Below are 15,262 nucleotides of genomic sequence, written 5' to 3'. Positions count from 1 at the left end.
AAGAACAGACTGCGGTCTCTCTGCTCTGAGGCAGAGGGTTGGAAACGGTCTCTTCTGCTCTGACTCGCAGAAGAGATGCGGAAAGCCGCCAGGGAAAGCCGCCAGAGAACAAAAGCCCCAAAAACTGATGCCCGCTGAGCCCATCCCCCGCCACAGGGGGCAGGGCAACTCTGTCCAAACAGGGTTGCCTGAGTAACAGCGTGGCAGGCCCCTCCCCCAGAAGACAGGCTGGGAAAACAAGAGGCCAGCAACCCTAAGGTCCCAAGAAAACAGGTGCATCTTGCTTGGGTTCTGGTCAATAATTTGGACTCTATACATTCCCTCAAACACCCATCAACAGAATAACTAGGAGGAGGAGCCCCCAAAATAGAAAAGACTCAGAGATTATGACTTATGCTGCAGACTTACAAATGGATGCAGATATAACCAAGATGTCGGAGATGGAATTCAGGCTAGCAATTGTGAAGACAGTGGCTAGAATGGAGAAATCAATTAATGGCAACATAGAGTCTCTAAGGGCAGAAATGAAAGCTGAATTGGCAGAACTTAAAAATGCTATCAATGAGATCTAATCCAATCTAGATAATCTAACAGCTAGGGTAACTGAGGCAGAAGAGTGAATAAGCGACCTGGAAGACAATATAATAGATAAAAAGGGAAAAGAGCAGGCCAGGGAAAAACAACTCAGAATCCATGAAAATAGAATCAGAGAAATAAGTGACACCATAAAGGTTCCAATGTCAGAATAATTGGAATCCTGGAGGGAGTGGAGACAGACAGAGGACTAGAAGGTGTATTTGAGCAAATCGTAGCTGAGAACTTCCCTAATGTGGGGAATGAAACAAACATTCGCATCCTAGAGGCAGAGAGGACCCCTCCCAAGATCAAGGAAAACAGGCCAACACCCCGGCATGTAATAGTAAAACTTGGAAATCTTAGAACCAAGGAAACCATCTTAAGGGCAATTAGGGGGAAGAGATTCCTTACGTACAGAGGGAGGAACATCAGAATAACGTCAGACCTATCCACAGAGACCTGGCAAGCCAGAAAGGCCTGGCAAGACATATTCAGGGTACTAAATGAGAAGAACATGCAGCCAAGAATACTTTATCCGGCAAGGCTTTCATTTAGAATGGATGGAGAGATGCAGAGCTTCCACGACTGGCAGAAGTTGAAAGAATATGTGACCACTAAGCCAGCCCTGCAAGAAATATCAAGGGGGGTTCTAGAAAAGGAGAAAGACCCCAAGAGTGATCTACAACAGAAATTTACAGGGACAATCTATAAAAACAACATCTTCAGAGGCAACATGATGACAATTCATATCTTTCAATAATCACTCTCAACGTGAGTGGCCTAAACGCTCCCATAAAACGGCACAGGGTTGCAGATTGGATAAAAACACAGGACCCATCCATATGCTGCCTACAAGAGACTCATTTTGAACATAAAGATACATCCAGACTGAAAGTGAAGGGATGGAGATCCATCTTCCATGCCAGCTGACCTCAAAAGAAAGCTGGGGTAGCAATTCTTAATATCAGACAAATTAGATTTTAAACTAAAGTCTGTAATTAGAGACACAGAAGGACACTATATCATTCTTAAAGTGTCTATCCAACAAGAAGATCTAACAATTGTAAATATCTATGCCCCCAACATGGGAGCAGCCATCTACATAAGCCAACTGTTAACCAAAATAAAGAGTCATATTGATAACAATACGTTAATTGTAGGAGACCTCAATACTCCACTCTCAGCAATGGACAGATCATCTAAGCAGAAAATCAACAAGGAAACAGAGCTTTGAATGATACACTGGATCAGATGGACCTCATAGATATTTACAGAACATTCCACCCTAAAACAACAGAATACTCATTCTTCTCGAGCGCACATGGAACTTTCTCCAGAATAGACCACATACTGGGTCACAAATCAGGTCTCAACCGATACCAAAAGATTGAGATTATTCCCTGCATATTCTCAGACCACAATGCTTTAAAACTGGAACTCAATCATAAGAAAAAATTTGGCAGAAATTCAAACACTTGGAAGCTAAAGACCATTCTGCTCAAGAATGTTTGGGTCAACCAGGAAATCAAAGAAGAACTTAAACAATTCATGGAAATCAACGAGAACGAAAACACATCGGTCCAAAACCTATGGGATACTGCAAAGGCGGTCCTAAGGGGGAAATACATAGCCATCCAAGCCTCACTCAAAAAAAATAGAAAAATCCCGAATTCACCAACTAACTCTACACCTTAAAGAACTAGAGAAAAAGCAACAAACGATGCCTAAGCCACGCATTAGAAGAGAAATAATTAAAATTAAAGCAGAGATCAATGAGTTAGAAACCAGAAACACAGTAGATCAGATCAACGAAACTAGAAGTTGGTTCTTTGAAAGAATTAATAAGATCGATAAACCACTGGCCAGACTTATCCAAAAGAAAAGAGAAAGGACCCAAATTAATAAAATTATGAATGAAAGGGGAGAGATCACAACTAACACCAAGGAAATAGAAACAATTATTAGAAATTATTATCAACAACTATATGCCAATAAACTGAGCAATCTGGATGAAATGGAGGCCTTCTTGGAAACCTGTAAGCTGCCAAGACTGAAACAGGAAGAAACTGACAACCTGAATAGGCCAATAACCAGTAATGAGATTAAAGCAGTGATCAAAAACCTCCCAAAAAACAAGAGTCCAGGGCCTGATGGGTTCCCTGGGGAGTTCTACCAAACATTCAGAGAAGAAATAACACCTATTTTACTGAAGCTGTTTCAAAAAATAGAAACAGAAGGAAAACTTCCAAACTCATTCTATGAGGCCAGCATTACCTTAATCCCCAAACCAGGCAAAGACCCCATCAAAAAGGAGAATTTCAGACGGATATCCCTGATGAATATGGATTCCAAAATCCTCAACAAAATCCTAGCTAATAGGATCCAACAATACATTAAAAGGATCATCCACCACGACCAAGTGGGATTTATCCCCGGGATGCAAGGGTGGTTCAACATTCGCAAATCAATCAGTGTGATAGAACACATTAATAAGAGGAGGGAGAAGAACCATATGGTCCTCTCAATTGATGCAGAAAAAGCATTTGACAAAATACAACATCCTTTCCTGATTAAAACTCTCCAGAGTATAGGGACAGAGGGAACATTCCTCAAGCTCATAAAATCCATCTATGAAAAACCCACAGCGAATATCATCCTCAATGGGGAAAAGCTGAGAGCCTTTTCCTTAAGATCAGGAACACGTCAAGGATGCCCACTCTCGCCACTATTCTTCAACATAGTACTAGAAGTCCTAGCAACAGCAATCAGACAACAAAAAGAAATAAAAGGTATTCAAATTGGCAAAGAAGAAGTCAAACTCTCTTTTCGCAGATGACATAATACTTTATGGAAAACCCAAAAGACTCCATCCCCAAATTACTAGAACTCATACAGCAATTCAGTAATGTGGCAGGATACAAAATCAGTGCACAGAAATCAGTTGCTTTCTTACACGCTAACAACGCAACTGTAGAAAGAGAAATTAGAGAAGCGATTCCATTTACAATAGCAGCAAAAACCATAAGATACCTCGGAATAAACCTAACCAAAGAGGTAAAGGATCTATACTCTAGGAACTACAGAACACTCATGAAGGAAATTGAAGAAGACACAAAAAGATGGAAAAATATTCCATGCTCATGGATCGGAAGAATAAACATTGTTAAAATGTCTGTGCTACTAGGAGCAATCTATACCTTTAATGCCATCCCGTTCAAAATTCCAATGACATTTTTCAAAGTGCTGGAACAAACAATCCTAAAATTTGTATGGAATCAGAAAAGACCCCGAATCGCCAAGGAAATGTTGAAAAAGAAAAAGCTGGGGGCGTCACATTGCCTGATTTCAAGCTATATTACAAAGCTGTGATCACCAAGACAGCATGGTACTGGCACAAAAATAGACATATAGACCAATGGAACAGAATAGAGAACCCAGATATGGACCCTCAACTCTATGGTCAAATAATCTTTGACAAAGCAGGAAAAAATATGCAATGGAAAAGGACAGTCTCTTCAATAAATGGTGCTGGGAAAATTGGACAGCCATATGCAGAAGAATGAAACTTGACCATTCTCTAGCACCATTCACAAAGATAAACTCAAAGTGGATGAAAGACCTCAATGTGAGACAGGAATCCATCAAAATCCTAGAGGAGAACATAGGCAGTAACCTCTTTGACATCGCCCACAGCAACTTCTTTCAAGATACATCTCCAAAAGCTAGTGAAACAAAAGCAAAAATGAGTTTTGGGGACTTCATCAAGATAAAAACCTGCACAGCAAAGGAAACAGTCAACAAAACAAAGAGGCAACCCACAGAATGGGAGAAGATATTTGCAAATGACATTACAGATAAAGGGCTGGTATCCAAGATCTATAAAGAACTTCTCAAACTCAACACCCAAAAAACAAATAATCAAGTCAAAAAGTGGGCAGAAGATATGAAAAGACACTTCTCTGAAGAAGACATACAAATGGCTAACAGACACATGAAAAAATGTTCATCATCATTAGCCATCAGGGAAATCCAAATCAAAACCACGTTGAGATACCACCTTACACCAGTTAGAATGGCAAAAATGGACAGGGAAAGAAACAACAAATGTTGGAGAGGTTGTGGAGAAAGGGGAACCCTCTTACACTATTGGTGGGAATGCAAGTTGGTACAGCCACTTTGGAAAACAGTGTGGAGGTTCCTCAAAAATTTAAAAATAGAGGTACCCTATGACCCAGCAATTGCACTACTGGGTATTTACCCCAAAGACACAGATGTAGTGAAAAGAAGGGCCATATGCACCCCAATGTTCATAGCAGCAATGTCCGCAATAGCCAAACTGTGGAAAGAGCCGAGATGCCCTTCAACAGATGAATGGATAAAGAAGATGTGGTCCATATATACGATGGAATATTACTCAGCCGTCAGAAAGGATGAATACCCAACTTTTACATCAACATGGATGGGACTGGAGGAGATTATGCTAAGTGAAATAAGTCAAGCAGAGAAAGTCAATTATCATATGGTTTCACTTATTTGTGGAACATAAGGAATAGCATGGAGGACACCAGGAGAAGGAAGGGAAAAATGAGGGGGGGAGGAATTGGAGGGAGAGATGAACCATGAGAGACTATGGACTCTGAGAAACAAACAGGGTTTTAGAGGGGAGGGGGGAGGGGGGATTGGTTAGCCCGGTGTGATGGGTGTTAAGGAGGGCACGTACTGCATGGAGCACTGGGTGTTATACGAAAACAATGGATCATGGATTACCACATCAAAAACCAATGATGTATTTTATGGTGACTACCATAATAAATTTTAAAAAATAAATAAACATCAGGTATATGGTTACCTAAATCTGTGAACAATGCAGTAATTGTATTTCTGTGTTAGTCTGCTCTCTAGGGTATTGACTTTACATGTTAAAATGCTGGGCCACTTGGAATAAGTTAAAATCAATTAATAAAATTACCTTCTCAAGACAAAAAAAAAAACACAAAAAACTTGTTTAGTTACCTCATTCCTATACTCAGAATCCTCCAGCAGCTCCCCGTCTGACTAATAATAAAAATCAATCTTTCAGTGGTCTTATAATCCTTTACTTGTCCCCCCTTTTTTTTTTCTTTTTAATACTTATTTGAGAGAGAGGAGGGGACAGAAGGAGAGGGAAAGAGAGAATCTCAAGCAGACTCCCCTGCTGGGCATGGAGCCTGATGCGGGGCTTGATCTCATGACCCCGAGATCAGACCCGAGCTGAAACCAAGAGTCAGATGCTCAACCAGCTGTGCCCTCCAGGCTCCATTACTTGCCCTTCCTTTCTTTCATTCTACTTCCTCAGACGTGCCATGCATGCCCCTAACGCAGGGCCTTCCTCCTTGTTTCTCTTGCCTAGAAGTTTCTCCCTAAAGATATTTCACATCGTTTTATGTCACCAATGAGGCATTGCTCCATTGTGACCTTCCTGGTGAGGCCTTTCCTGACCACCCCTGCCCCCAGCACTCTCCGTCTACCCTATTTTCTTCCTTTATAGCTCTTTTTTTTACCATCTCCTCACTAAAATGTAAGTTCCGTCAGGCAGGAATTTGTATGTTTTATTTCTAAATCTACAGAGCAGTACTTAATCAAATAATCGACCACCAGTAATGTTTGAAGAAACGTATATACAGATAGATGAATAAGGGATTTGTTTCACGTAGCTGATTGTCACTAATGAAAAGTACACATGTATAGATATGTGTCCCAAGTTCTAGTTCTAGTATCTCTGCCCTCTCTTGCCTTTTCTTTTAACTTGACTTTAAGTTCTGGTAATCTGTTAGCATTTCTGGCCTTCTGCCGTAGGCATCCCTTCCCATCTTGGCCTTGAAAATCAGTCCATAATTTATCTTCATTTTGGCTACACAGTAACCCAGCTGCAGTAGGACCCAAGTAAGAAAAGGTGTTCCAAAGGGACCTTGATGAAGTTAGTCCTGCACAGGAATGGAGAGAAAGTGTAAGAGACCCAGGAGTAAGGAGGAGGAGTAGGGTATGAGTGAACGTAACAGTGTGAATAGCAGCAGAGAATGTTACCAACAGAGGATTACATGTGACAAATCTCAATACCATGACAGGGGATGTGTGAAAAATAGAGAGATGTAAGGCCTGGGAGGTGGTGTGTCAAGCTAAAACAATATAATGAGAAGCATCAGAGCAGTTCTGCTAATTATTGTATTTGTTTATGGCAGGTAGAATATGTGATAGGTACTGTCAGTTTTTATCTCTAAATATATATTTTTTAAAATTTCTAGGCTTTTGCAGATATGCTGAAAGTGAACAAAACTTTGAAGAGCTTAAATATGGAGTCCAACTTTATTACAGGAGCTGGGATTCTAACACTGATTGATGCTCTGAGAGATAATGAAAGCCTGGCGGAGCTCAAGATTGACAATCAGGTCAGTGTTCTACAGCAGTAAGTGAGGAAGCCACAGCCCACTCCGCCGTGGGGAGGCTGTGAACTCCAGAGGCAGGTGGGAGGGGCTTTGGGGAGCCTTTTGGGAAGGTGGTGGCCTGAAAGGAGATGAGGACATGTGAAGTGTCCAGAATATTAACTTAATATTTTGAGTCTGGGTTTGAGCGTATTCATAGAGTTGTGCAGCCATGGCCACTAATTCTAGAACATTTTCATCACCCCTCCCACCAGCCCTGGCAACCACTTACCTACTTTCTGTCTCTACACATTTGCCTGTAAATGGAATGATATAATATGTGGTCTTTTGTGTCTACCTTCTTTCACTTAGCAAAATATTCTGTAGGTTCATCCATGCTGTAATATATATCTGTAGTTACTCTTTTTTTATGGCTGAATAATCTATTACATGTGGGTTGTTTCTACTTTTTGAGTATTAGGAGTAACACTGATATGAACATTCATATACAAGTTTTTATATGAATGTAGATTTTCATTTCTCATGGGTATATACCTAGGAGCGAAATTGCAAGGTCATGTGGTAACTCTGTGTTTAACTTTCTGAGGAATGGCCAAGTTGTTTTCCACAGCAGCTGCACCATTTTACATTTGTACCAGCGTGTGTGAGCTTCCCAATTTTTCCACATTCTGGCCCAAAACTTGTTATTGTCTTTTTGATTATAATCATCTTATAATAATGGGTATGAAGTGGTATCTCCTTGTGGTAATCCAGTTTTTTGATGTCTGTATGAACATATACTGAGCTTCGAAATTTTGTCTCTCTTATGTATGTATGTTGTAAGAAGTGGGAAAATTTAAAAAGACCAGCAGAATCAGCATTTACCTAAATGTCTTAGTCTTAACTTACCTTGAAAGTATTTTGATCTAGTTTATTAATACTGTTCTTTATTTTAATTATTCCAGAGGCAGCAGTTGGGGACAGCTGTAGAATTGGAAATGGCCAAGATGCTTGAGGAAAATACAAACATCCTTAAATTTGGATATCAGTTTACACAGCAGGGACCCCGAACCAGGGCAGCTAACGCTATAACAAAAAACAATGATTTAGGTAAGGCGTATGCATTTCAAATCAAATTTCTGAATTGTATCATTAAACTAATGTATTAGAGGGATTTTTTTTTTTTTTTTTTTTTTACAATAGATTTCAACACAGATTTTTGGGCCTTTATTTTTAAAATCTGTACGGTCCTTTTTATGTTGATTGAATTAGAGTTTAAGCGCAGTTGTAGTGATTACTGGGTTCCTGGGGGAAATCTTCCTGTCACAAACATTTCACAGCTTTAAGCGAACAGTTTTCTACCAGAAACGTAATATAAATGCTTCCTGGAACAAAAATTTTGTTCTCAGTTACAAGTCTCCTCTTGGAGCTAGTAAAGATTTCAACATTTCAGGAAAGTTTTTTACCCTTTTTATCAAATAGGCCTAGATAGAAATTCATTTTTACATGATATAATATGGATTATAGTTTTGATCCAAGTTGTATAGCATATGACACGTAAGTGTCCGCTGTCCTTTCCGGCCTCCCTGACCCAGCTATTACTGGGCAGCTCGTCTTCTCGCTGCACACATCGGTCAAGGTCAGAGGTTGCCCATTTTTTCCCGGTTCCTACTGAAAATACTGCTGAAACTTGTGCTTGTTTGAAATAAGTTTTCCAGCCAAGGCTGAATTAAAGAATATGATGCTTGTCATTTTGTTTCTACTTGTTTCCGATAATTGACTCTTCTTTTAAGTTTGGTGTTTGTCATTGAAATATTTTTAAAGATGTGTTTAGACAGGAATTAAAATAAGACTTCTTAAAGGGAGTAACACTTCAAAGTGATGCAGTTCTTTTAAGCTTCAGCCATATTTGAGTTTGCATTCTTTAAAGGTTTCTAAAGCAGAAAAGTTACAGCTTCCTTCCCTCAACCCAAATTACTGTGAAGAGTATTAGTTCAAATCCTTTCTGTCTGTCCTTTGTTTCCCAGAGAAGATTTTAGCCTCCTGCATTTTAGAAAATTGGTGTGTTCGGTGTAGTGTTGATTCTCAGTGTAATTTGCAAAGTCATGCTAATTACATCGAGAAGGAACAGTATACCAAAAGATGAGATAACACATGAAAAGTACTTCCTGGGCTGCTTTATGTTGACACTGTGCTGCTGAGTAGGTGTCCATGGCCACGTGTGGTAGAGGATGAGGAGGCCACGTTGAAGGTGTGGTCTGACGTGAAGCCGAAGTGAGAGAAAGCAAAAGCTTTCTGTGGGTACCTCTGGAGACCTCCACCTCATCGTGCTCTTTCATCCTGAGCCAAGCCAGAGTTTCAGACATGAAATGAGAGGGGAAGTGCATGGATAGAAGCCCACATTTGGGATCCAGCTAGTTGTTTATATGCTGAGGACAGCTTGCAGATTGTGAAAAGGGACTCATTGCAGGCTGCTGCCTCCAGAGTAAACTCGCAATAAGTACTTGCTGCTGGAAGCTAACACAATGAAAAAGTGATGTCAGCAGATTAAAAGGCAGTGCTGGTAGAAGGCACTAAAATGAGATGGGAAGAAACTTAGTTCCTTTGGATTTGTTTGTGGGAGGCATCTGAGAGCCATTATTGGCCACTGAATGCATGATTAAGATGATACTTAAAAAAAACTATTTTTTATTCTTCTAGAGATCAGATGTGAGGTTAGAACTTACTTGCAATTGATCATAAAGTATTGAGAACTTCTATTAGTGGAGTGGGTTTTGGAAAGAAATTGCCAAAGAATTATTAATAGGTGGGGTGTCTGGGGGGCTCAGTCAGTTAAGTGTCTGCCTTCGCCTCAGGTCATGATCTCAGGGTCCTGGGATCGAGCCCTGCATCGGGCTCCTTGCTCAGTGGGGAGTCTGCTTCTCCCTCTGCCTGCCGCTCCCCCCTCTGCCTGCCGCTCCCCCTGCTCATGCTCTCTCTCGCTCTGACAATACATAAAATCTTTAGAAAAATGAATTGTTAATAGGGCCAAATTTATGAGCCTCTCATCTAGCAGCTGAGCCAAGGAACTGCTGGTAGCAAGTAGGCACTGAGTGAGGAAGAAGAGTCCGACCTGGCTCTTGGCCCCGTCTTCTGCTGTGTGTGCTCCCAGCACCCTCTGCCCAACGTGTCAGTCTCGGCGCACAGGTCAAGGCGACAGTCGTCACGACCCTGTGCTCATACCGGCAGTCTGACAGGGAGCCGCCAGAAAGACCTCACAGATCAAAACTCGAAACATAGAATCTCCGGGGCATCTAGTTTTCCTTCACCTCGCACCTGGGGCCGTATCAGATCTTCAGGGTTGATTCTGGTGTCTTACCTCTCATTGTTCCCGTTCCTGGAGACAGTCCTACCTACCGCCGTCTCTCAGCTGTGACCAGCAGGGAGCGTCCATGGCGCACACGCACTATTGGCTTGAACTCGGGACTCTCCTGTTACTGTCCCCACGCCAGCTGACCCCATCATTTCCAGCCCTTTTTGTCTGCTCTCTTCTGGCACAGACCTCCTTTACATGTGGTTTTTATGACATGCGTTTTAACACCTGAAATGGTCTGCCAGTAACCTCCAAACCCTGCTGCAGTTTAGCGTTCTCTTGGAAATGTTCTCCCCTAAGGGGTTAATCTGGTCTTTCAAGAAAGTATTTCCGTATTTTTCGGAGATCTGTATATATGAATAAGGTTTGTATTTGAGGACTCAAGTCTCTACTTGATTTTTTTCCCTCAGTATTTCAGTAAACACGCAAGACTTGTTTTCGTTAACATGGACTAAAATCAGAGTGAAGGTGGTACTTAATTAGCTAAGTATAAAAATGCTCATGGGAGCCTGATACTTCAGTTCTCCTGGTTTTTGCTCTCTAGCTAGCACCCAGCCAACGGCTGCCCAAGCTTTTAGGCACATCACTCAAATGTCTGCTCGAAGACCCCATCCTGCCGTCACTGAGTACAGCCTACTGATTTGAGGTCACCAGTCTGCAAAGCGGCTGGGGGCTCCTGAGACCTCTGCACCTTTCTTTTGCTCCATTCACTGAACTAGTTGCCTGAGCAGTTTGGTGGCCAGAGTCTATTATGGCCACCAGGTAGGACCTTCCCGCCTGACTAGGGTCTGAGGAGTCCGTTCCTTTGTATTTTGTTTTTTTGTTAGAGCCTGGTTCACTTTGTAGGAGACACTAGAAGGAGAATTTGGAAAGCAGTAGCAAGTCATTTACCTCTAAAATGACAAAAATGTTTTTGTTACGTTCTTTCACAAACTAAGGAAGTGGGTTGTGGTGCCTCGTCAGAAGAGCATACAAATCGTTACTTTTAATACTTTCTAATCCCAGCTGTTGGAATGTGACTTCAAGATTTAACACAGTAATTTATAAGGCACTGTCAGAACAGGTGTCAATTTTTTTAATAACAAATGAGACGGGTGCAGCGACGTGAAGGTGGATACAGAGCAGTTTAGATTTCTCCCGCTCCTGTGGGAGCTCATGTGAGCTGAGGACACGTGGTTCGCATTTCGAAGCCCCTCAGTTCTCAACAAGTAAATGGCAATGATGAAGGATGCAAGTTTTTTATTTTAATGGCCCTTTGAACAACAAATGGACATTTCATTTCTGCACAACTCTAACAGATCATACAGAAACTTGTTCCTTACTAGGAAGTTAACATTGTACAAAGTAACCAAGATTTCTAATACGCTTTCTTTTTTTTTCCTCACAGTTCGCAAAAGACGAGTTGAAGGAGACCACCAGTAAGTCCACCAAGAGCCAATCTTTGGGAGACTTGAAGGGTTCACCAAGAGCTCATGGTGGTGATGTCAGATGTAACATTTTCCTGGGTAGAAGGGAAAAGACTGGAAATCTTTTTTTTTTTTAAACTACATGTATCTTTTTTCTAGTTTACGTTAACAGTTTCAAACTGTAAAATCAATAGTAGGTGGTATTTTGTATTTTATAACATTTTTTCTTTCTGCTAAAATCAATTTTAATTTAGCTTAATTAAATGGTTTGTGATGAGCCATGAGTTAAAAAGTACAATTGTGAAAGAAGTTTAGGAAATCATTTATGTAAAATACTATGAACATTTTAAGGACCAATCTTTTTTAAATCAAAAAGGGACCTGACTGATATGAGAATTGCTGTTGCACCTGTTAGGTACAAGACCCTCATCAGAGCTTTCTTTCCTTATCCCGTTGCATGGAGTCCTTGCCGTGTTTTAGAATACATAAACTTGGCAAGAGTGTGCTTTCCGTTTCTATCAAGAAAGCAAAATGCCAAAATTTTAAAACCGATGACTCAAGATCTGGTCCTCTGTTCAGGAGTACCAGCCCATCTCTGGGAGAGAGAAAGGGGCCTCCTGCACATTCCAGGTCACCACACTTGTCTGATGGGTGTGAGTTGGCAACACCTAGACTTGTTTAAACAAAGTCGTCGGCTTGGCCAGGTTCTGTACTTTGTTTAAAAGTATAGTTATGTCTAAATTCATTATAGTTTTTTATTTTAATTGGGCATTATTAAATTTTTGTGAAAGCTCGTAGTAAAAAGCATCTAAGTAGGCAAGCTGTTTTCTTCCCTGTAAAAGCCATAGGGCCAACTCTTACTTTAGATAATAAGAAAAAAGAAGGCTGTTACTAAACACGTGAAATCAAAGATCATAAACGTGGTGGAATTTGAGCCTGAGGCACATGCAGACGGTCATTGAAACTGATGATTACTGTAAAGTAAATGAGCACCTGGCCTGGGTATGAATTAGCTGTGTGCACGCAGAGTTGCATAGATGGTCGTGACTCAGCGCTCGCTACGAACTGTCCAACCAGTAAGGAAAACTGTCCTTCGTAAATCTAATGTTTATTACGTTTCCTTTCGTCTTACACTTTTTTGTCCACGTTGTGTAAAAGTAATCTCTCTCGTGAGAAAAAGGTCTTCCTGCTGCTGATGCTCACAGTATTCACATGAACACGCGAACAGTGTGCCCCAGGGAAGGCTGCCTCCAGCCTGGATCGGACCTGGACTCCGGCCCGGTTTCGGGGCAGCCCCTGGAGAAGATGGCGGAGACCATCCCGACCTCCAGCGTTCAGGCCTGGCTAGATGATTTACAGGGAATAAAGGAAAGAATCCCACTTAAGAGTAGGGGAGAGGTCTGTTGATTTTTTTGAAATCGAATTACAAAGTGTCCCTCCTTTGGCTTGGGCTGGACAGTTTACTCAGTGAGCCATGGCGCATCTTGTGCGCTCTGGTAATAAGCCTTCTCAACAGGCGAAAGCTTCCCTTGTAAGAACGGGTGGTCTTTATTTTTTCGGAGTCAGTATCGGTGTTTCAAGGGGGCCAAAGATTGACTTTGCACTATTCCCTTTCAGTTAGAGACCACTGATGCTTTTTTTTTTTCCTAAGTTAGCAAGTGTTTCTATCTTCTTTTCATATACAACTTTGGAAATCTACTTGATTTGAGAGACTGCTCACTTGCTGCAGGGTGGGGAGTGAGTGTGCAGCATGTCTTTAAGGGTCCCCATCACCAACAGCAAGGCTTCCTTGCTTGCACTGTCCTGTAAGTTTTCTTTTTTTAATATAGGTAGGTGGGGCCCTACCCAGTATGTGTATCGTACTTATGGGTAGTATCTTTTTCATTTATGACTTACTGAAGTATGAAGAAGTGTTTTGCTTGTATCATTCCAGTTCTGAGCTATGACAGTTATATAATTGAAGGAAACATTTTTTCATAAATACCTTTAAAGATGACCATCCAATTGAATACAGAAAATCAATTATAATTACAAGGGAGAAAACTGATGTTTACTTTGATCTTTAAAGTTCTGGCACCTCTTAACCTTTTAGTAACTTACGGTATTTCTCTATAGCTTTAAAACGTTATAATACATTAGGGATCTGAAATAGTTTTGATTTTTAAACCAAAGATTTTCTAAGGCCTTAAAACATTCTGTAGGCTAACCAATTTAAACTTACCTGGTTATCTAATCAAAGAATATTCTTTGCATTTTTAAATTGCTGTTTTTAAAAATCTTTTAATTTCCCATTTTGTAAAATTTTACATTCATATTTGAAGTTGATTTTGCAGGTATGTCTACATGAAATTATACGTATTGAAAAAAGCAATATTAATACTGATATTATTAAAATGGATTTTGGTGCTATAAACTTGTAGCTTAAATCTAGTAGAAGTCTTAAGTATAGGTGAAATACATTTCATAAGGGTGCCTGTCATTTAGAAGACCAAATAAACATTTTGCGTTTAAAAAAGCTAGCAGATTGTTAGAGATTTCAAGGAGAATTATCTCACTTATTAAATTGCAAATTCCTGTTATTTGAATGAAGTAACCCACATACTCATCTTGTGCAATAGGTACACTCTGGAAAAGTTACATGTAAATAGAACTTTGTAAATTGTTTTTCCTTTGACAGTGTCTGATGTATTTTCACTTATAAAGAGGATTCCATGGTATAATAAAAATTATAAAAGAAAAATGTTTTGATAAAATGTTAGTCATGTTCTGTTCGTACAGTATATTTAATCCTTGCTGCCATTAAAATAAGATGAGAAGATTCATGAGATTGCATAAATTCTGCTAGTTTTGGTTCTGTGCTCGCAGGGCATGTCTCCCTGGCCCTTACGGAGTCGGGAAGCACAGGCCCCTTCCCGCAAACCAGAGGGTGGGTCGTTCTCCGGTGGGCCCAGCAGCTTCCTTCCTCTGCGAGTTCAGTCCTGTCCTTTCGCCCCTTCACTCTTTTAAAAAAATGTTTTTCTAATATTATTGATATAATTAACATATAACTTTGTATTAAAGGTAGACAACATGATGTGACATACATATATATCATGAAATATCTACCCTGAGTTATCCATCAGCTCACACAAAAACAATGATTTTTCCTTGTGATGAGAACTTTTAGGATCTACTCTCTTAGCAACTTTCAGATATGTAATACAGTATTCTTAATTACAATCACCATGCTGTCCCCAGGATTTATTCATCTTCTAACAGGAAGTTTGTAGCTTTGACCACCTTCACCTGTGTCCTCCACTCTCCACCCCTACCTCTGGTAACCACCTGGCTATTCTGTTCCTGAGATCAGTGTTTTTAGATAGATAGTCCTATAAATGAGATCATACAGTATTGGTCTTTCTCTGGCTTAGTTCACTTAGCATAATGCCCCTACGGCCACTTAACTTGTGCATAGTATTAGCTGAACACAAGGCACCCACGGAAACCAAACACACGGATGTACCAGAACCACTATTATTGCCCTTGGACAA

The 15,262-nt window shown here is 40.5% G+C and overlaps 1 protein-coding gene across 4 annotated transcripts in view; it reads left to right on the top strand.

The window, feature by feature from the left end:
- Positions 1 to 14,561, top strand: part of TMOD3 (tropomodulin 3) — an 81,671-nt gene extending 67,110 nt beyond the window's left edge. For all 4 annotated transcript variants that reach the window (XM_064570470.1, XM_064570469.1, XM_064570471.1 and 1 more), the window contains 3 exons: positions 6,858 to 7,001; positions 7,940 to 8,084; positions 11,714 to 14,561. In XM_064570470.1, coding sequence (XP_064426540.1) covers positions 6,858 to 7,001; positions 7,940 to 8,084; positions 11,714 to 11,748 — 324 coding nt within the window. In that variant the 3' untranslated portion in view covers positions 11,749 to 14,561. The remainder of the gene's footprint in view (positions 1 to 6,857; positions 7,002 to 7,939; positions 8,085 to 11,713) is intronic.
- The last annotated feature ends 701 nt before the right edge of the window (positions 14,562 to 15,262 follow it).

This window comes from Mirounga angustirostris, unplaced genomic scaffold, assembly GCF_029215605.1.
Source record: "Mirounga angustirostris isolate CCGP_5_RB_7025 unplaced genomic scaffold, mMirAng1.0.hap1 SCAF_9, whole genome shotgun sequence".
NCBI lineage: Eukaryota > Metazoa > Chordata > Mammalia > Carnivora > Phocidae > Mirounga > Mirounga angustirostris.
The sequence above is the reverse complement of the archived record's forward strand: the minus strand, read 5'-3'. Positions and strand labels throughout refer to the sequence as shown.